At 36.2% G+C, this 21,340-nt stretch overlaps 4 protein-coding genes and 1 pseudogene across 7 annotated transcripts; 2 read left to right on the top strand and 3 right to left on the bottom strand.

Moving 5' to 3' along the window:
- Window positions 1-2,920: 2,920 nt before the first annotated feature.
- On the top strand, window positions 2,921-4,943 carry LOC111781625 (annotated as a pseudogene).
- A 936-nt stretch (window positions 4,944-5,879) lies between these two features.
- LOC111781204 (mitoferrin-like) lies at window positions 5,880-7,890 on the bottom strand. Of its 2 annotated transcripts, XR_002812955.1 has the most exons (3): window positions 7,018-7,890; window positions 6,675-6,930; window positions 5,880-6,055 (listed from the first exon to the last, which is right to left on the bottom strand). XR_002812955.1 is itself a non-coding variant. In XM_023661675.1 (2 exons), the coding sequence occupies exons 1-2, from the start codon at window positions 7,747-7,749 to the stop codon at window positions 6,730-6,732; spliced, it is 933 nt and encodes a 310-aa protein (XP_023517443.1). In that variant the 5' UTR covers window positions 7,750-7,890; the 3' UTR covers window positions 6,425-6,729. The 2 variants fall into 2 exon arrangements, 1 of the variants encoding a protein (XP_023517443.1); XM_023661675.1 differs by lacking the exon at window positions 5,880-6,055 and having other exon boundaries at window positions 6,425-6,930.
- A 2,855-nt stretch (window positions 7,891-10,745) lies between these two features.
- LOC111782128 (cilia- and flagella-associated protein 251-like) lies at window positions 10,746-11,549 on the bottom strand. Its single transcript, XM_023662926.1, has 2 exons — window positions 11,013-11,549; window positions 10,746-10,933 (listed from the first exon to the last, which is right to left on the bottom strand). Exons 1-2 carry the CDS (start codon window positions 11,479-11,481, stop codon window positions 10,872-10,874), a joined length of 531 nt encoding a protein of 176 aa, XP_023518694.1. The 5' UTR covers window positions 11,482-11,549; the 3' UTR covers window positions 10,746-10,871.
- A 1,545-nt stretch (window positions 11,550-13,094) lies between these two features.
- Window positions 13,095-14,663, top strand: LOC111781836 (gamma-interferon-inducible lysosomal thiol reductase-like). 2 transcript variants are annotated; one of them, XM_023662549.1, is made up of 5 exons: window positions 13,099-13,585; window positions 13,652-13,717; window positions 13,801-13,938; window positions 14,011-14,103; window positions 14,201-14,663. In XM_023662549.1, the coding sequence occupies exons 1-5, from the start codon at window positions 13,331-13,333 to the stop codon at window positions 14,360-14,362; spliced, it is 714 nt and encodes a 237-aa protein (XP_023518317.1). In that variant the 5' UTR covers window positions 13,099-13,330; the 3' UTR covers window positions 14,363-14,663. The 2 variants fall into 2 exon arrangements, with proteins under 2 accessions (XP_023518316.1, XP_023518317.1); XM_023662548.1 differs by having other exon boundaries at window positions 13,095-13,585; window positions 13,801-14,103.
- On the bottom strand, window positions 14,192-17,164 carry LOC111781837. Of its 2 annotated transcripts, XR_002813017.1 has the most exons (6): window positions 16,890-17,164; window positions 16,589-16,730; window positions 16,405-16,506; window positions 15,297-15,385; window positions 14,701-14,868; window positions 14,192-14,296 (listed from the first exon to the last, which is right to left on the bottom strand). XR_002813017.1 is itself a non-coding variant. In XM_023662550.1 (5 exons), exons 1-5 carry the CDS (start codon window positions 17,065-17,067, stop codon window positions 15,120-15,122), a joined length of 606 nt encoding a protein of 201 aa, XP_023518318.1. In that variant the 5' UTR covers window positions 17,068-17,164; the 3' UTR covers window positions 14,987-15,119. The 2 variants fall into 2 exon arrangements, 1 of the variants encoding a protein (XP_023518318.1); XM_023662550.1 differs by lacking the exons at window positions 14,192-14,296; window positions 14,701-14,868 and adding an exon at window positions 14,987-15,229 and having other exon boundaries at window positions 15,312-15,385.
- Window positions 17,165-21,340: the final 4,176 nt, after the last annotated feature.

The following is a 21,340-nucleotide window of genomic DNA, read 5'->3' as shown; positions in this document are numbered from 1 at the left end:
TCCATTCAATTATAATATAATGAGTCTATGAATCATGCATATATAATTCGTGTAAACTCTTTCGTACATCACATAGCTTATATGGCATGGTGTATAGAGGTTTATGCATTATAGGTTATCAATATCATAAACATGATTATTCAACATGGTATAATCATATGATAACATAGATTATAAACATGGCATAACACAACATAGCAGAACATAATATAACATGGCATAATACAGTATAACGTAGCATTACATAGCATAACAATCATAATCATGACACGTGCAGGAGCCACAAGGCACTTGTCATCCTACATCATACAATTTGTCCAATCATGCTAACAATAGAACCACTTATTTGGTTAGACTAAATTGGAGTTATTAAATATTCTTTTGGCTGGCCCAATCTTTTTTTTTTATTTTTTAATCGAAGCCCAATCTAGTCTATGTGGAAACTCACGACATCAAGTTAGGGCATATTATACGATTCAACTCATCCAATGGTGTCAACTAAATAAACATTTGGCTAAAAAGCAACTGAATTGACCAAATAGAGGTCTCCGACCCCAATTATTTCTGGAAACGTAAAAACGGCTCCAAAATGGTCCAAAATGGTAGGAAAGGGTCCTGAAACTTCAAGTTGAGTCGCCTAAGCCGATAAAAGTGAGCTAAGCTATCAAGCCAAGCCGAAGAGCCGATTGTAGAAAGCTAACTAGGAACAAATTGAGAAGCTGAAACCAACTCGAGTCGGCTCGGCTCGTGGATCACAAAAAGGATGGTGGGTCAGCGTCAGATTATGAATGGGTTGGCGTCGGGTCAAAGCGTGTGTTTCGGGTTGAGTAAGTGGATTGGGAATGAAATGAACCATGTGATGATGAATGAGACTTGTAGAAGATCTAAACCGGAACGCTAAGAACCTTGAGAATGAACCATGTGCACGGATGAGCCAAATAGGGTTAAGAAAGGTGAACTTTGATTTCCTCACATAACTCTAAGTTAAGCTTAGGTGGATGGTATAAAATTAAGGTATAGCCTACAAAGAGTCTGTAACTTAAGAACGAATTCCTAATTATGAACATGAACAAACTGAATCAGCCAATAACATAAAACTTAAGTACGAACTAATAACCACGAGCAAACTACTTACTAAATATATTTATATTCATTCATATTACTTTATTCTTTTCAGGTGAATTTTGGATGGAGCGGTGACGTGAGGGCATACACAAGTTACAGAGCTATAAGGGTCAGACTAGATTGGTGTCTTGTATTTTCTTAAACTTTTATATATTTATAAACTCAATTGTCTACATGTGTCTGTTTTATTTATTTATTTTTTTTTTTTTTTGTCATTTTGTAAATTGTGTCTGGGCTCTATTTTAAGTTATTTGACTAATGTTTTATTTGAATTTCATCATGTTTTAAGTGTTTTAAATGTTTTAAATTGGGGAGTATTTTTAAATATTTTCTCAAAAAAGAAATGGTCGCCAATAATAGATAGACCGGGATGACATTGAATAAGGGCAATGATTTGTCTACTTTCATGAATTCGTTGTCCCAACAGTATGATCAAGTGTTACTCTTGTAAAAAAATATGGACACTATGTAGTAGAGTTCCACAAGAAGAAGCACGATGACAAGTAAAAGCTCACAGTCACGCATGATTAAGAGCCCGCACTAATGTTGGTTGAAAAGATGCCCAACCTATTGATGCTCAACAAAAAGAAGATTATGGCGAACCTTCTCACAAAAGGAGAAGACCAAGTGAGACCAACATGTGATACCTTGACAACGGAGCAAGCAACCACATGACCGGAGATCGAAAAAAGTTCAAGGAGCTTGATGAGAAGCTCATTGAAAATATGAAGTTTGGCGATGGATCAATTGTACCAATCCAAGGCAAAGGATCCATATTTTTCTAGTGACCAAGGTATACAATGTCCCAAACATGAAGAGTACTTGGTTAGATGACGGAAGAAGAAAGTAGAGTGGAGTTAGCTGGTCGTTCTTCAAAATATTCGACAGAAATGGAGCATTGTTGATGAGGGTAAAACGGTCACATAACCGCCTGTACAAGATACTATTGGAGACTAGTCAATCCACCTCTCTATTGACGGCACTCGCAGACCCAACTTGGCTATGACATGCAAGACTTGGGCACGTGAACTCAAAATGATGGGAGAAAAGAAGATGACTACAGGGCTACCCAAAATCATACACCCAAACAAGCTATGTGAGAGTTGTCTAGTCTCCAAAGAAGAAAGATTGTTGTTCCCAACTCAAACAAGCTTCTGTGTTGACCAACCACTGCAATTGCTTCATGAAAATTTGTGTGGCTCGATTACCCAATCATCGATTGCTGGTAACAAGTACTCTTACTTATTGACGATTATAGTCGTTGGATGTGGGTGTTCATGCATAAAGAAAAAGGATAGGCATTATGTGCGTTCAAGACGTTCAAAAGACTAGTTGAAAATGGCTTGAATCACGAGCTAAAAACCTTGCGCACCACGAGGTGGCGAGTTCTTATCCCATTACTTCTCAAAGTTTTGCGAAGAAGAAAGTATCAAACGTCAACTCACGACACCGCACTCCACAACAAAATGATGTGGTCTAACAGAGGAGAAGTGCATTTAATTTTTTACTATTACATTAAAAAAAAAAAAAACGAAGTTATAATGGAAACGTAGAATCTCACATATTGCAGAATAATATAAAGGTAACATTATTACCATATTTCTGTATTCTCCCAATAGAGATAACCCGTCGAAATTTTGATGGTGATCCATTGATATGCTTATGATTTATCAACAACATTCATCATTGGACTCATTTCAATTGTTGGACGAGAGTTGATTCAATAATGGAAAACAAAATCTAATTGATTTTTGTTCTTGCTTTCATCCCAACCATTTTGGGTCGTAATGCTACAATGGGTGAAATTGTTGTTGATGGAACCACAACGATAGCAGAAACGGATGAGAATTTCATTTGCTTAACTTTGGACATTTGGCCTCATGACGAGTGTCGTTGGCCCAAACTTTGTGTTTGGGATGGTCATGCATCTATACTCAATTTAGTGAGGATTCACGAAATCAAAAGGAGAAAAAAAAAATGCAGCTTAGAGTATTCTATTAATCAACTCTATCTTCAATTTTTTTTACGGGACTTAACTCTTCCTATCCTCGACAAAGCAGCCTAACAATGCATAATTGTTTCTTCCTTTAGGAGGTACTTTACAAGACAAATTGATTTATAACGTTGGAGTCGACGTCAAGGGAACCTGTCACCCATTTCAAGCAAACAAAGGTTCCTTGTTTGACTTCTCCGTGGGATGTTTGTACATGGAAAGGTGAGATGATTTGAACAACTTTTCCAACAATATATGGTAGGATGTTTTTTTTTTTTTTTTTTTTTTTTTNTATTATACTAAATATATATATTTTTAATATAAAAGGGCGATGGTGACTTTTTTCCTCTCTTAATTCAATACGCGATAGAAAATAATTATCAAATAAATTCATGGGAGCTTGGTAAGTTAAATCATACTAGACGTCAATTAATCTTGGTTGAGTTAATGCTTTAGTTCATGCTTACGGAGGCATACGCCACTACACAAGCAATGAACTGGTTGGACTTAATAGCGTTGGTGCAAGTGTTACAGCTTCATAGTATGCAGAAGACATTATCAAACTTCGAGAAATCATAGATCGTTTGTATAATAAATCTCAACAAAAACCTATGATTGTAGCACCTGGTGCATTCTTTGATGAGAAATTGTATGAGGAATTTCTTAGAAAAACGGGACCAGGAGGTGTCAATGTTCTCACTCATCATATATATAACATGGGTGCAGGTTTGGCTGCAAACTTACTACAAGTATTGAGAGCGTTTTTTTGGTTTGTAGGTGATGACCCCAAATTGATTTATAGGTTCGTTAATCAACATACCTTTCTTAAGTATCGAACACATTTGAACATCTTGAGAACGTAATTCAAAAGAATTCCCCTTGGGCTACCACTTGGGTTGGAGAAGCTGGTGGAGCTTATCAGGGTGGCAGTCCTCGTCGTTCCTATACATTTATCAATAGTTTTTGGTAATCAAATCTATTTCGAATTTTTTTCCCCTTGATTTGATTTGTATCCATTTAAATATGAAGAAAAGAACAATGCTGAGTACTTACAGAATGAATTGAATGCATTAGGTACTTGGATCAGCTCGGGATGGCTTCAATGTACAATACAAAAGTATATTGCAGACAGACTTTGATGGGTAGATTCTACGGTGTCATCAAATCCTCAACTTTACTTCCTATGCCAGATTACTATGGGTACCCCTTTCTAATTTATAAAAATTATATCTCGTTCTTCTCCTGTCTTCAAATCATCTTTAAACAAATTCTTACTTCATTTGATATTTTTTCTTTTTTTGATTAGTGCACTTCTCTTTCATCGACTTATGAGACCTCGTGCTCTCAAAATTGACAATAATGTCTCTTCTGACCTTCGTAGCTATGCTCATTGCTCGAGAGGAAGAGTAAGAAGTCCTTTTTAGATTTAAATAAATTAAAATTTTATTTGATACCATTTATTGATCTTAATTTATCATTTCATATAGTCTGGTGTAATCTTGCTTTTCATCAATTTCAGCAATGCAACCGACTTTATAATTGACGTTGAAAATAACATCAACGGAGTTTAAGTAAGAGAAAAGCTTCCAAAGGTCAAAGAATGAGTATAGATTCACCAACATAGGAATATCATTCGACTCCAAAAGATGGTTTACTTAGAAGTTCCACAATCCTTTTAAATGGTAATCCATTGGAGACTACGAAAGAGGGAGACATACAAAATCTGGTACCTGTCTACCGTCAGAGTAACAATTCTATACATATTGCTAGTTGGTCCATTGCTTTCATTGTCATCCCTCACTTTGTAGCTCCAGCATGCAACTGATTTTGTTGCCGCTCATTTCTTTTAAGCCTACTCTTTTTGTGCTTTCAAGTCCGTAAGCAACTAATTATATGTAGGGTACAAAAAAAAGTCGTATAACGTCAAAAATAATTTTTTCAAAGAAAAAACATATTATTGAATGCATCTTGTATTTTTGTCGTTCTCATTATTTTTATTTTATATATATATCATATTGACAATCTGATGTATCCAAATCTTAAGTTTTGACGTTAAATTCTTATATGATATAAGATTTATCCAAAATTAGTGTTACACACCACCATTCTTATATGATGGAATTTTTCATTTTTTTTTTTAAGTTTTATTGAGGATTTGGTAGATGAGAAAAATACTTAGAAAATTATAAGGAAACAAGAAAAATATTTTTAAAATGATAAAAAATTTAAAGATTGTCGAAGTCAACCAGCAATGAATTGAGAAAGATCGAGCGTTGAATCATTCATTTCCGCCAAGAATCATCCAAGAACTCGAGGTAAGTTCATGGGTAATTGGTCTTGGGTTATTCTATTTGAAAATTCGAGAGTTGTAAATGTCTTTAGGAACTGATTCCTAAGTATGTTGTTTTAGGCGAGGAAACATCTCAGATTTCTTATTCCGATTTGGTGGAAAACGCGTCGAAATCGAAGTTCTTGGAGATTTCAAAACTCAATAAGGACTTTTAGTTTTTTGAAAGTTTGAATGAGTTTATTAGTTTGTGTTGGGCTAAAATTTACTTTCGAAGCACTGGATATGTGGTCTACAATTTTCGTGAAGAAGCCTAATCATTTCATATTATGAATTAGATGATATCAAAATCGAAAAAAGAAAGTTTGAAAATTAAAAAAACGAAAAAGATTCACTAGATTCAGGGCTTGTGCAGGCGGACAACGAATAAGTTGCGAGCACGTGTCAAGCAATTGGCCGAAGAACGCGTATGAATCAACCAAAGACATGTATCGTGTTAGGTTATTGCAATAACCATAGGTTTTAATAAAAAATTAAAAAAAAAAACTCAGCACAGTCGCCAGAAAACGCGAGAATTTCGGCGCATCCTCAATCGAGACCACGCCCCCTCACTCTCGACACCGCTCCTACATGCTCCTTCAACTAGACACCTGCAAGGAAAACATCAAGACAGAAAATAATAGAGAAACGCAAGCTAGAGAGAGGAAACCGAGAACATTCTAGCAAGGCAAAACCCACAAAAACCGACATTGAAACACTTGGTTTACGACACGAAAAAGACCACCGACGATCCCACATGCATGAGAGGTAAGCTTTATAAGCTGTAATAACGTGGTGTGTCATCATAATCTAGATTCAATTTGTGGGTTTTGAGAGGCTCATGGATCTGTCGTTTTAGACCTCTAAAAGTCCCAAAACTTTGTGGAAAATTAGCAAAGAGCTCAGACGTGGAAAGGAGAAAGAAGGAAATCGAAAAATCGCACTAGAAACTAGGTGAAGAAGACGAGTCCATCGAGCCATACCCAAACCAGTTGACGTTCTTTTTCATAATGTATTACATTTTTGAGTAAGTTAATGTAATTTCTACAAAGTATCTTGTAATCTGTTTACTGCAAAGAGTTGTGTTCGACATTAGTGTAAACTGAGACTCCATTACTCCAAACATTCGTCATTTCTCAATCTAAACCCTTCACTCTCATATCTATAATTTTATTTTCTAAAGGATAACATGGAATTCAAAAGATAGTATTGAGTGTAAGTTGTAGTAACCTCTTTCTTCAGTGCTCCTAATGAGTGAAGTGGTTTAAATGGTTGCATGCACCTTCTAATTGTTGTGATTGTGGAGGTGTTGGAACAATGTCTTTGAGGCTTCATAAGTGGACCAGGCAATGGCAGCAGCAGGCGCATGGAACAGCATCCTTGGAATCCACCCTCTCATCAACCCGCTCTTCCCATCCTTCTCCACCACATGCCTAACCACAGATCTTATTGAACTGCTTGAAAATCTGTCGCACCCACACACTCCCTGTTTTGTACACTAAAACCATTGCCTTACCCATACTAAAACAGAGGACCCCTCTCGAGGCCAACAAGAGACACAACCACACATTACCTGGCACTGCAGCCGAGTTTTCACTACGTCTAATGGCGTTGTAAGACCAGCAGCAAGAGACCCAGCAGCCGCACCAGCCGTAGCATGAACAACCAACCCCTCCCCGCCATCGCTTCCCGGCGAGCCCTCCTTCAAACCCCTTTTCACTGCTTCATAAATGGAAAAATGGGCAGCCGTGTACGGGGCATTCATCAAAACAGTAGTCCAATAAGAAGCATAGAACGCCCCAATTCCTTCCTCAACCAAAATCCTCCTCGCACAGTCCCTCACTCCCTTATAAGGACTGCTCTTCAATTGCAGCCTCTGTTTCACCACATCCATCGGCGTCAACGCGGCGTCGCTCGCCACAGTTGCACAGACTCCAGAAATGGCGTGGGCTAATGGGTTGTTGGGATTCCCAATTGAAAATCTTTGTTTGCAGAATTCGTATACAGAGAAGTATACGGCGTGTGCAGGTCCTGCTCCGAGACCCATTGCTCCGATTCCACGGTAGAGCCCGGCTGGACCTTCCGATTTGAGAATCGAAGCGAGTGCTTGTCGGAGGGTGGATGATCCGGCAAGGGCTTGGATTCGGGTCTTGAGTGTGTCCACTGGAAACATGGCCATGTGCTCGACAGACCCTGAAATTGATCCGGCGATCATGAACTGCCAGAAGGACAGGCCGTCGCGGGTGGGCGGGATTACTGAAATTTCGGGGCGATAATCTGGAGAGTGCGTGACGGTTGTTGTCATGGTAGATTGAAATTGGCATTAACAGGGGATTGAAACAAATGGGCACAGAGCATGTTTTATCTTTTAAACTAGAAAGATGCGGAGTTCATTCCTGTTGATTCAAAGCTTGTTCATCTTTGTTCAACCAATTTGTAGGGAATAATTGTGGGGTTATGTCAAAAAAGATGAATGAGACGAGGTTGTAGGTTGAACTGGGTGTTAATCTTATCCTTAATTATCTGGAGAGAATCAGATTAGTCTTTTGGTTGTGCAACTTCTAGTGTTTATTTGTGGAGATTCTTCTTTTCTCGAGTTTATACTATGTCGGTACGATTCGAAATTTTGACGTTTTAGTTAAGAATATAGTCTTAGGCTGAGTTATACTAAATTTGTATCGTCTCTTTTGTTTTTTTTTTTTCATCTTCTCTCGAGTTTCACACACGTGGTTAAGATAGGAAACTATGACATTTCGATTAAAAAAATATGTTTTAACTAGTTGAATTATGTTAGGTGTATTCTTACCCTAACTTTAGATTTGTTTATTTGGAAATGAACAATAAGATTTTATCACCACTTTTTTCTTTTTTTAAGTCAACTTTTACAGCTTTAAGAACCTAAAAAATACCAATAAGAAAGTTCGTAGGCATCTTTCTTTATAAGAAAGTTAGGTTTAAAAGATTCTCGAGAACCGTTAGGACAATAAAACTTGTATTGTTTACTTCAAATCTAAGCTCGTGTTACTTTTTTTTTCGTTCATATTCAGATTTAAGCACGGTTTCGTTTTCTTCTCTAACCGATATGAGATCTCATAATCCACCCCTTTTGAGGGCCCAAGCATCTCATCCCGCTGGCACACTGCTCAATGTTTGGCTTTGATACCATTTGTAACCGTCCAAACCCACTCCTAGTCGATATTATCTTATTTGAACTTTCTGTTAAGGTTTTTAAAAGGCGTTTGCTAGGGAGAGATTTCTCCATACCCTTATAAACAATACTTCGTTTCTCTCTACAACTGAGATGAAATCTCACCGTTTAAAATTATTGAGCATCAAAGATAAATGAATCATAAGTTTACAATTATCCTGAAAAGGGTTGTGTTATTAAATATAACGTATAAAAATAGGTTTGGATCCAAGCTCTTCTCATCATCTCATAGAAACATAGGAAACACATGAATCAAAGAAGAGGATGAAAAATTTTGTCTTCAATATGCGGTGGTGGTGTGTGGTAGTGTTCTCTCAATACGTGTGTGTATATATATCGATACTTCTGTTTCTTTTCATCAAAAGGCTTCTTTTGTCTCTGTAATGAACCTACTCCACCGTCTATAACCACAACTCCATAACTTATTAGATTATTAGAAGTGATCATCATAGCATAAACTATATCTCTTCTCTCAACTTCATCGTTTAGAGTCAGATTTAAAAGGCTTCAATTCGACTAAATTTGGTTTTGTTTTACTTAACCAGCAAGAAAGTATAGAGCCTTCGTATAGCTCGAGCAAGTAATAGAGATGAAGATGAGACTACTGGGAAGATAAGAATGTAGGTGTAACAGTCCAAGCCTACCGCTAACTGATATTGTCCTCTTTGGGTTTTCCCTCTCGACTTCTCCTCAAAGTTTTTAAAGGTTTCCACACCACCATAAAGAATATTTTGTTCTCCTCTCCCATTTTACGTGGGATCTCACAGCATCCCGAAGTGAGTTTGCTTAATTTGACGTCTCACCAACTGGCGGCTGCCCCCATGGATGATGGAATGGAAGTTTGAGTGATTGGCATATGAGTTTTAAGGTTTGGTGAACTCAAAGTCAGCCTCCAATGGGAACGAGAAAGAAAAAGAAAAGAATGGTAAGAAACACAAACTTCAAAAACATTTCCCATTTTTAAGGTTAGGTTAGGTTAGGGGCAGACATGAAATGATGGATTGAATCACCCATTTGCCCTTCCCATTACCTTCAAATATCCCATCAACTTCCATCACTGCCCCCATCTTTGTGGGGGTGGATTCGATTAGGGGCAAAATCGTCATTCATCTTGAGACCTTCTCCAAACTTAACGTAATTCGATTAGGGGCAAAATGGTCATTCATCTTGAGACCCATCCCTTAACGCAACCTTTCCAATCTCATTCAAGCCTTCTAATGCGATCTTGTCTATTTATAATTGTGTGTACTTCTCAAGCTCTTCACTATATCTGATATGAACCAAGAGACGTCAATCATATAATATACTTCCATAGAGATGTATGTGAAGAAAATATTGTTGCAATTATCAAAAGATATTTCAATTCATGCCACATTTAAGAAGAATGAAGTTTCATGTTATAAATTTTGGGTGGATTATAATTTAGAGTAATTTAGAGTTTTGTATTTCATTAATGTATTTTAAGACTTTGTATGAATGTTACGCCTCTTGGAATGTCTTTAATAGTTTCATTTTGAAACTATATAAAGCTATGTATGTTGTATTTGTAAGTAGACTTGAAAAATACAGTAAAAGAAGAATTTGTGCTCTTTTTTAGCTAATGACTAAGTTTCTTTGCAATTCTACGTAGTTTAGGTTGCACGTAGAATCATTCAAGCTCGACATGATCAATTTTGCTTGTGGAGTGATTCGAATCTGAATCAAGTGTTCTTGCCTTGAGATATTTGATCAACAAGAATCGACGTGATCGATCTTACTTGTGGAGTGATTCTCGAATCTCAAACAATGTTCTTGCCTTGAGATATTCAATCAACAAGGTAATCTAAATCTTACTCTCCTCGTGGTGATTTCCACATATCAACATCTCCCCCTCTTCTAATTCTCGACATGTCATTACTTATATAAAAAATTATTAAATTTCTGTTATTTAGAGATGTCTACGAGATAAGGTAGAGACAGTGAAACTTTTTTCATCTCTATTCTCACGAAACCTTACATTTATTATTGGAAGGATCGGGAAAGAGATTCTCCATTTAAGGACGTGCAATGATACGATTTTCCGTAAGAATTTTCTTTTGCATATTTGAAAATAATTATTTTGAAGAAACTTTTTAATACATGATTTCCATTACTCACCCAATACAAATGGAACGCAAACTTAAATTTAACAAACACTCATATGAACTATGAACAATGAACAATGAACGCATTGGAACAGTTCATTCATGGATAATGGAGTGTATCAGAATCGCAGCTTCATCTGTTGTGGTCACTGCATCCCCTGTTTCATTCATCACAAACCCAAACAACTCAGATTCAAATTAACACATTCAAAATCTTTACCTTATAAACATACCCACCTTGAAGTGAAGCAGGCAAGTGGGACACAATGTTATCTATAATGCCACCGCCACCGCCGCCGCTGCCGCTTTTGTCAGTTTCCCCTTCCCCTGTTTTCTCACAATCCACAACATTGCTTACTTCTTTCCCTTCCTCTGCATTCACCATGTTTGAAATCAAATTCTTCAGAAACCCACTTTTCTTCTCTTCTTCTTCTTCCTCTTCCTCTTCCTCTTCCTCTTCTTCTTCACATACTCTGTTCGACATGAAATTCTTCAGAAACCCATTGGCTTTTCCTTGCTCTGTTTTTTCTTCACTCACAACCCCACTTTCCTTTTCCACTTCTCCTTTCTTCTCTTCACTTCCTTCAGTAGACACCATGTTCGAAATGAAATTCCTCAGAAACCCACCTGCCTTTTCCTCTTCTTCTTCACCTCCGCGTTGCTGGGTGAGGTTCTGAGACAGTTCCTCTGTTTTTCCCTCCTCCATCTTCGAATCTCTTTTGCTGTTTCGATTAGGTATCGATCAAATTATGGAACTTTCTTGTTTATATAACCAGAAAGTTGCAGAGGAATGGACGAGCGTCTCGTTGCAAGTGATGATTAAACAAAAGGAGGCTCTTTTCAGGTTACACGTATTTGGTAAAATTCTGTCGGATGGGGAATTGCTTTTAGCGAATAGTAATTTGACGCGTGGATATTTATGAAATACTTAAATTTAAGGTCGGTGGGAATTTTATTATAAAATATTTATCGGGTTGTGTGCCGGGTCGGATATGTCGGAGTTCGTGGGCCTTCCCAATTTAACCCATATGTTTGGGTCGGGAAAACTCCAATATTTATGGCCTCATACATTTAAACCACTTTTGATTTTTTTTAATTAATAAAAAAAATTAAAAATTCAAGAATTATTACATGCTGTTGGATGATGAAAGTATGGCGTAGGCTAATTTAGGGAATGATTATGAGTTTATAAACCAAGAATACTCTTTTCATTGGTATGAGACATTTTAGGAAGCTCAAAGCAAAGTCATGAGAATTTATGCTCAAAATAGACACTATTATACCATGGTAGAGAGTCGTGTTCATATAACCATTTGTCTTTACTATAGGACAAATATCCTTTATTTTTTAAGGTTTCAAATTTTTTTTTTTAAGACGGAGATACTTTAAAATGGGTTCTAATTTAATATTAAGTGTGTGGAACAATACCACATTTGTATTAAACTTTCACGTAGGGTTTATTCCAACGTAAAATGCTCACCAAAGACGATTCATTTGTTTTTTCTTTCATAAGGCCAAAAATCGGTTTCAAATTATTTTTTGGTCTCTATAAACAAAAAAAAGTTGTTCTTTTAGGATTATGATTCAATTCGGGTTCAGAAAAATGAACCCAATCCTACCCGAAATACTAATCTAACCCAACCCTTATAGTTCGGGTTGCGTTGGTCCGGGTTGTCAAAAAAATAAAAATAAAAAGATAATGTAACCCTAATACAAAGTTGGGGTATCTATATAGTCTACAACTTTTAAAAAGTTTTCAGAAAAAAAACAATAAACTTCGTGTATATCTTATAATTTTTTTTTTCTTTTGTTTTAGTGGAAAAATTCGTTCTTATTTTGGAAGCTAAGTATCTAATGCAATGTTATTTTTTAAAAAAATAAATATCCTTAAAGTCTTGTTGCATCACGAAAGGGTGTAAAAGAGAAAATTCTCGAATTACTAGTAATAAGTAGGATCAATCTTGTTATAACAGTTCAAGTTCAAGCCCACCGCTGACAAATATTGGCCGTTTTAGCCCGTTACATATCTCTATCAACTTCACGGTTTAAAAACGCATCTATTAAGGAGATGTTTATACACAATTATATGGAATTCTCTGTTCATTCGTTCCCCTCTCCAATTAATATGAGATCTCACAATCCACTCTCTTGGGAGCCCGGTGTCCTCGCTGACATACCATTCGGTGCTTGATTTTGATACTAATATTGTCTGTTTTAACCTGTTACATATCGCCGTCAGCTTCACGATTATAAAATGCGTTTATACCTTATAAACAAAAATATAATTTAACCTATTGATTGGAATGGATATGTTTGGATAATGTAACTTTTATGGTTCGTTGTTGTTATTCCAAAATAATAAATTAAAAGAAAAACACAAGTGGGTAAAGAAAGGAAAAGCAAAGTAAAAATAAATTGAAAAAGAGAGAGTCCAACGACACCGAAGGCTCCAACTGACAACGACACTGTCGTCAGATATTATTGATATAAAAACAGCAGAGCTGATATCAATCAAAATCTTGTTCCGGCATGATCCGCAATTGAGTCGCCTCATAATGGGTCGCCTTAGCCGATGGGACGCCCCCGCCGTGACGGCTCTGTTGATGTTGCTGTTGTTATCGCCGTCGCCATCGGCGTCGGGAAAAGTAACAGTGTCGGTGTATTACGAAGCCCTGTGCCCTTTCTGTGCGAACTTCATAGTGTACCATTTGGTGAAGCTTTTTGAAAACGGACTCATCTCCGCCGTCAATCTCCGCATGATCCCTTGGGGCAACGCCTGGATCCAACCCGACGGCGCCTTCTCTTGCCAGGTATGCCTCCCATTCCTTGATTTTGATGTTTTTCACTGATTCTGATTTGGTGCTGTTTGGGTGCAGCATGGACCAGATGAATGTATGTTGAACGCCATTGAAGCGTGCACAATTTCAATTTACCCTGATACAGTAAAACTCTCTTAATTTTGTTCAAATCTAATGGTAACTATCTTGAGAAGATGAATAAAATCTGTGTTTTTGGTGTGTAAAAGGAAAAACATTTCAGATTCATCCATTGTGTTGAGGGATTTACAGTGCAAAACAGACACAATGAATGGACTAAGTGTTTTGACATTGCTCAGTTGAGTGCTATACCCATAGATTGCTACAGAAATGGCCATGGAAAACTGGTAATGCTGCTTTCTTCTTCTCCATCTTCTCTCTGTTTCTTGACTCTGATAATGGAAGCCATTGAAATGCAGCTTGAACAAAGCTATGCTTATGAAACAACTCAACTCAACCCGCCTCACCAATTTGTTCCATGGGTTATTGTCAATGATAAGCCTCTCCAAGAGGTCGGTCAGCCTCGACTCGACTTGAGCCAGTTTGAATCATTGTTCTTTCTTTGCCGTCATTCTCTGAAATGAACCTGTTTTCTTTTGTCTGAATCAGGACTACCAAAACTTCATGGCATATGTCTGCAAAGCTTACAACGGCAGTCCTGCACCAGATGCTTGCAGGTCTATAATGCTCGACGACCGCCATTACCTGCAGAGTGACAATGTTGGCAGTCAAGTTTGCTACGTAACTCCGCCAAGAAACGCGACATCTTAAACGCTGGCAAGGAGAGGTCTCAAGATCAAACCAGTCAGAAATATGGATACTAGTTTCTGTTTCAAAATAACAGTACAAGAAGAAAACTATAGAGTATAACTATTTAGTTTCAGAGTTATGATAAGATGATGCTAATGTTTGTATGTTGATGTAATGTCGGATCGCTCGGATAGACCGAAGTTTGGAACTTAGTTAAAATGGTCAATGTCTGATGTTTTCCTCATACCAAAAACTAGCAAACTATCACTCTCTATGTACTAAAAATTGCACACTTCTTCAACATGATTGGCCAATTCAACTATTAATGCTCTACAAAAGATTAGGGGAAAGCATAGAACCTGATATTCTGAACTCCATCTTACGAAACATACTGAAACTGAATCTGATATCATGATTCTGATGATGGCTAGATCTCGTCTTTCTTGGTTGCTGCTTGTTCAACAAATGAGTATTATCACCGTAAAATATCGTCTCAGAACTACAGCATAATTAGATACAATGACATCCTGTGATAGTAAAATAGTATCATAATCAAACTAATTTAAACTGCCATATGAGATGAGTGGAATGAATACAAGTTCAGTTGGCTCCCTTGAGAACCAATTATCGTGGAAATGAGCAACATTTCATGGAATGGCGTCTAGAATAGATAGGCATTCTTTTCATAAAAAATCTTCAAGAACGAAGGAGATGTGATTTACAATAAGTTATCACAAACAATACAGTACTTTAGAAATCATTGCTTTAAAAAATGGTACTATGGGGAATTAATCATATTCCAAATGTCATTGCATATATCAAAAGAAGACATCTTAGTCGGATCCAATTCAAACTTCTGCACAACCCGTTTATTTCTATCCACAATATCTGTAGTTGATTAACGTTAAGGTAAAGTAATAGCCAGAGAATATATGTATAACAGAAGAGTACAAACTCAGATGAAGGATACGGCCAGATATTTTGGAGTGATCATCCATGTTTGGAATGATATCAGTGACAGATGCATACATTGAAAGCTTCCTCCTGTAAGAAGAACAAAAATGTGTATCAATTTGGAAGATATAGAATTGTCTGGTTAATGTCAACTAAAGATTACCGAGATTCGACTTATCAAGTATCAACCAGTTTAAATAAGCTCATAGTATAGAAGAACATGGTAATTGTAACCATTGTAAATCCAGTTCCTGATGTTATTGTCTAATCCACCTCCATCTACACAAGAAACTGGTGTGGAGGCATTAACAAATCTCAAATACCCTGAAGAGAAATTTCTTGTTCTCAGCACAGGACACAAATTCAAATGCAGAGGCAGATCTAAGTTACTTCTGAAGTCTTAGAAGATTGCTGGGGGAGAAGTCCCACATCGACTAATTAAAGGGTTGATCATGAGTTTATAGGTAAGGAATACATGCTCAAGGTGGACAATACATACCACTGTAGAGAGTCGTGATTCCTGACATGGTATCAAAGTCATGTCCTTAACTTAGCCATGTCAATAGAATCCTCAAATGTCAAACAAAGAAGTTGTGAGCATTGAACACGTAGTCAAAAGTGACTCAAGTGTCGAATAAAGGGTGTACTTTGTTCGAGGGCTCCAAAGGAGTCTAGCCTCAATTAAGAGGAGGTTGTTCAAGGGTTCCATAGATCTCAGGGAGGCTCTTTGGTGTACTTTGTTCGAGGGGAGGATTGTTGAAGATTTTGTTGGGAGAGGAGTCCCACATTGGCTAATTAAGGAGTTGATCATGAATTTATAAGTAAGGAATACATCTTCATTGGTATGAAGCCTTTTGGGGAAGCCAAAAGCAAAGCCATGAGAGCTTATACTCAAAGTGGACAATATCATAGTATTGTAGAGAGTCGTGATTCCTAACAAGAAGAACACTAATATGCATAAGAAGAACACTAATATGCATAAAGATTATGGTTGTCAGATAATACTTAGAACTGCATATTAATAAAATAGACACAAATTTTACAGGAATTAGTTCATGCTACTAAATTAACAGTCATATCTTCACTATAGAAATTAGATATATACTCACTGCGCCCTAAGTTCTTGTTGTTCAAGTTTCTTCGTTGCCTGCTTCCTTTCTTGAACCGAAATCCTTTGTCGGTCTAGCTCATTAATCTGATTGGTGACAAGTGTGTTGAAGAAAATCATTCAAATACATTAGGGAGAAAGAATCATATCTCAAATTTAACTCATAAATTTAATTATATACTCATCTAATCTCCTCCATGAGCAAATGTTCTTCCCTAACTTCCTCTTCGATCTCCTTTTCAAGAATATCCATTTCATCGTCTGCAACAGTTCTCGCTTTCGCCTCCTCTGTTTTCACCCGGCATTCCTCGATTTTCTTCTCATAATCTGAATCAATTAACAACTCGTTAAACAAATTATACGGAACCAACTCTCACAATTCGTTCACCCCAAAAAAAAAACCCAAAATCACTAACCGCGAAACGATTACGAATTTAACCTATTTTTCGAGAGAGAGAGAGAGAGAGAGAGAGAGAGAAAATAGACCTTGAACTGAGCTGTGAACATTACGGGAATCATCGTGACAAGAAGATTGAAGGGCGTTGAACTGTTGGAGACATTGATTCAAGGTTTGAACGTCGTTTTGGTCCTTCAATAAAGCCACCAGATCGTCGCCATAAGATAAGAGGTCCTCGATGTTCATCTTTCCGGAGAAATCCCCCATATTCCTCTAAATCAACAACGAACCAACAACGAGATTGGAGAGAAGAGTGATGTGATGATACAAATTTAAAATCTACCTCTCATTTTGTTTTTTTCCAGGAACTTCATTAATTTCATTTGAGATTGTGTTTTTATTCATTAAGATTTTTTTTTTTTTTTTTTTTTTTTTTTTTTTTTTTTTTTTTTTTTTTTTTTTNTTTTTTTTTTTAAGATTCAAATTAATATATTAGTATAATATGTGTTTAAATTAACATTTAACATGTTAAATATTAAAAAATATGTGTATTTTATGTATTAAAGTATATATATTTAAAATTAAAATGAGATTCAAATTGATTTTTGGCTTAAATATTACTTGAATAAAATATAAATTTAAATATATAGTTATTAAAATGATAAAAGTAAATTCACCATGAAGTCTAGAAATGAAATACTATTATCTTAGACATGTGTTGTGGTCTTGACTTGCAATGTTGTTGTCAGCCGTACAGGAGTGATTTGCTTTTACCTGAAAAAAAAAGTAACACACGACTTGATTATTTTAAAAAAATACTTGTAAGTGACCTCACTATTAGGATCAGGGAATATAAACACATACAACTTATGTTTAGGGACCTATCGTTAAAACCATTCTAGAGATAACCTCGAGTCTAGACAAAATTTGATGTGTATTACTTCCTTACTTACGATCCACACGTGCGAGCGTTAGTCCACCATGCGGTTTGCACCCCCTAAGCTCATCATAGTTGGGCTAGTTGTCCATAGCCGGATGTTCGAAGGTCAATAAACCCTCAAATATCATGCACATCATCCTCATCATCATAGTGTATGCGTCCACACTCGAATATCATGCACATCATCATCATCCTAGGGGACTCTCTGAAAACTCTTGTTTGGTAGCTAGCCTCCCTCAAAGTCTTACCTATTTACAAGTCACCATCTCACTATCTCTCCAGTGGTCTTCAACATCACGTTGTCTAGGAGTTCAAACTTTGTCTGAGCCTGCTTCACAAGTATGGTGTCACACTCCTGTGTGAGACTGGAGTTCTACCCTTTGTAATCCAATTAACCTAAACAAGGGTCGGTTCTTACTAACACCCATCTATTTTCTCTTTTATATTTAATATATCTAATATATTAAATATTAATTTGAACCCTTTAATTAAATTAAATTTTTTTAGTGTTACTGTGAGCTTAATTTACAGATTATAAGCCCTAATGATATAAATTAATTAATTAAACTCTTTAATTAATCAATTTTTATTTATTAACTAAACGTGACTCCACCATAGACAAGTTATGTCCAATTATATAATCATTACAAGTAAGTCAATCCTTCCCGAGTTGTTCATAATTATAGGTAGGTTAAAAGTCTGTTTTACCCCTATAATTACATCCTTCACATTATGTACCATGATTCTCTAATAAACAATTGGTTTATGATCAAATCATAAATCAAATCCTGGTCGGCCAATGAGAGAGTGGGGCCCATTGTTCAAAGTAGAAGAACTCATCTCCTTTCCTTATATAGAAATGAGTAAATTTCATCTCATGCTGTTATGTTCCCAATTCCCTATTTGTTAAGTCCCAATATAAATATGATAGACATATTGAATTTGCAAAGAGAGTCATTCTCACCCATGAAAATTAAAGAACAAGCCCCTACACATAGGAGTTCATAACTCACTCAAAATTAAGATCGAGTCGCATATGATCATCATGTGAAATATTAATCTTCTTCAATAGCAGATCTATAAGGAGAGATTAAATATTTCTTGGTCAAGCATTATAAAAAATCATTGTATAGGCTACTCTCACTTACATGTCTCCAAATGAACGAGTTGGATCAAATCATTTTTAACTATTACAAAGTGTGTTGTATCAATAGTGTTACCCAGACAAGGCACCCAACCTTATCCATATACTATAGACCCTCTTGGTTATTGCTGAACACAATTCTCTTATAAGTTCGCATATGGTTCAAGATTACATTAATAACCTTAGATTTTTATTATTGTAAATAAAATAATAAAAATTATTATTAAAAATAAAATAATTAATTACTAGGCTTTAGGCAATCCCAACATCATGTCTCGTGATCAAGAAAAGAGTTTGTGCCCCTAAAATCCACCATGAACACGATTAAGAGCCTACAAGTAACCTACTTATTGAGTTTTATTGTAACGACTAAATTTTCTACTTAACATAAAGTCGGTACCGTACACATATTATGAACATTTAATGCAAAATTAACTTTATTAAGACTTTATAATAACCTGAACGTTAGTCTCGCATGCTTCAATTAATTTCTTGAAATAATCTAATACTAATTGAAACAAAACGAACAACAATACAAAATGAAATGCCCTATACTAATCTATATGCTACTAAATGGAAATGCAATTTAACTTATACTGACCTATAGTCTACTAAAATTAAAAAATACGAAATTATCCTAACTATGTGCCACAATCTCGGGATTGCAATACTACTGTTAGCCTTACAGGGCGCCTTGCACCTAAAAAAATAGAGTAGCACGTGACTTGATATTTTAAGAAATACTCGGTAAGCGATCCCCTATTGGGTATATAATGCAAAGATACATAATTGCATGCATGAGGCCTATCATAATAGTCTATCGACGTCTATCCTAATGGAAAACTTGGATGTGTAATTACTTTTCCTACTTGAAAAGCTGGAGTTTACAATTTTTTTTTTTAATTTTCATATCGTTATACTTATACTCCCTCAATGTCTAATATGTTTTTCAGGTGACAACTAGGACCTTGTCATTAATAACCTACAAGTAAGCTACTTATTGAGTCTTGTATTTACTTTACATGTTTTTCAAGTGACAACTAAGAACTGATCGAGATAGGGAGCAGATTTGAAGTAGGTGACATAAAGATCCAAGTCTCGGGAACCAAAGCTTCCATGTTTTGTTGTTGTGTCATCTCGTATCGTTTTTCTTTTATGTTCCATCTTTGTATTTAAACTTAAAACAATATTTTTTTGATATGGAAACATATAATACAAGAATGTATTTCTTTTCTCTCCCACGCAATTTGTTCTCTTAAAAGCTTCAAAAGTAGAGTCAAGACAAAATTTCTTAGTAAAGGAAGGATGTTTGAATGTGTGATGCTTTTGGACTTTGTCCCTTCATCTTTTACTTTCTTTAATTATATCATATTATATACATCATTTCATCATTTCACATTAGAGTTAAATCATTAATCTCTTTATGTCGGGTTATTGTTGACTTATTATTAGTTGTAGGTACTTGTCAATTTCAATTTTAATTTTTTAATAAGGGAAAATAAAAAAAAATATATTATCATAGAATATATATAAATAATATATTATTTGAGTAGATGGAATAATACCACTAGGGCTAGTAGGCTAATTAATTGAAGTGTATGAAATGTACTAAGCATTGGAAAGGGATCGATGGAATAGATATATATAAAATAATCATGCACCTTATTATTTTAAATTAAGAGATTCTTTCTTGTGGGTTGTTTTCTTTTATTTGTTTTCGCTTTCTTCTTTTAGTCTCAATCCTATTTCTTCGGGACTAAAAAACGAAGTCTTAGACACAAAGCTAAACAAAATAGAGGGAAAATAGAGGGTTCAAATTAAATTCATGCATTTTGATGAGATTTCAGCCTTCTTTGTAAGGGTGTGTAAATCTATCTGTACGAGGCAGTGTTTTAAAAACTTTGAGAGAGGAAGACTAAAATGGAAAGCCCAAAGAGGACAATATTTGCTAACGATGGGTTTGAGTTATTACAAAGGGTATATCAAATATAGATATCGGGCGGTATGCCAGCGAAGACGATATCCTCGCTAGGCCCCGAAGAGGGGTGGATTATGAAATCCAACATTGATTGGAGAGAGGGAGTGTCAGTGAGGACTCTCGGTCCCAAAGGGGGAAGGGAGGATTGTGAGATCCTACATCGATTGGAGAGAGGAATGAGTGTTAGTAAGGGGGAGGGGAGGATTGTGAGATCCCACATCGATTGGAGACGGGAATGAGTGCCAGAATGAGTGTCAATAAAGATGTTGTGCACCAAAAGGGGGTGGATTATGAGATCCGACATTGATTGGAGAGAGGGAGTGCCAACGAGGACGCTGGGTCCCAAAGGGTGGAGGATTGTGAGATCCCATATCGATTAGAGAGGGGAATGACTGCCAGCGAGGATGCTGGGTCCCAAATGGGGGAGGATTGTGAGACTCCACCTCTACTATCGGGTAAGTGACACTACTATCGACTC

The sequence above is a fragment of the Cucurbita pepo genome, chromosome LG19 (assembly GCF_002806865.2).
Source record: "Cucurbita pepo subsp. pepo cultivar mu-cu-16 chromosome LG19, ASM280686v2, whole genome shotgun sequence".
Classification (NCBI taxonomy): Eukaryota; Viridiplantae; Streptophyta; class Magnoliopsida; order Cucurbitales; family Cucurbitaceae; genus Cucurbita; species Cucurbita pepo.
The sequence above is the reverse complement of the archived record's forward strand: the minus strand, read 5'-3'. Positions and strand labels throughout refer to the sequence as shown.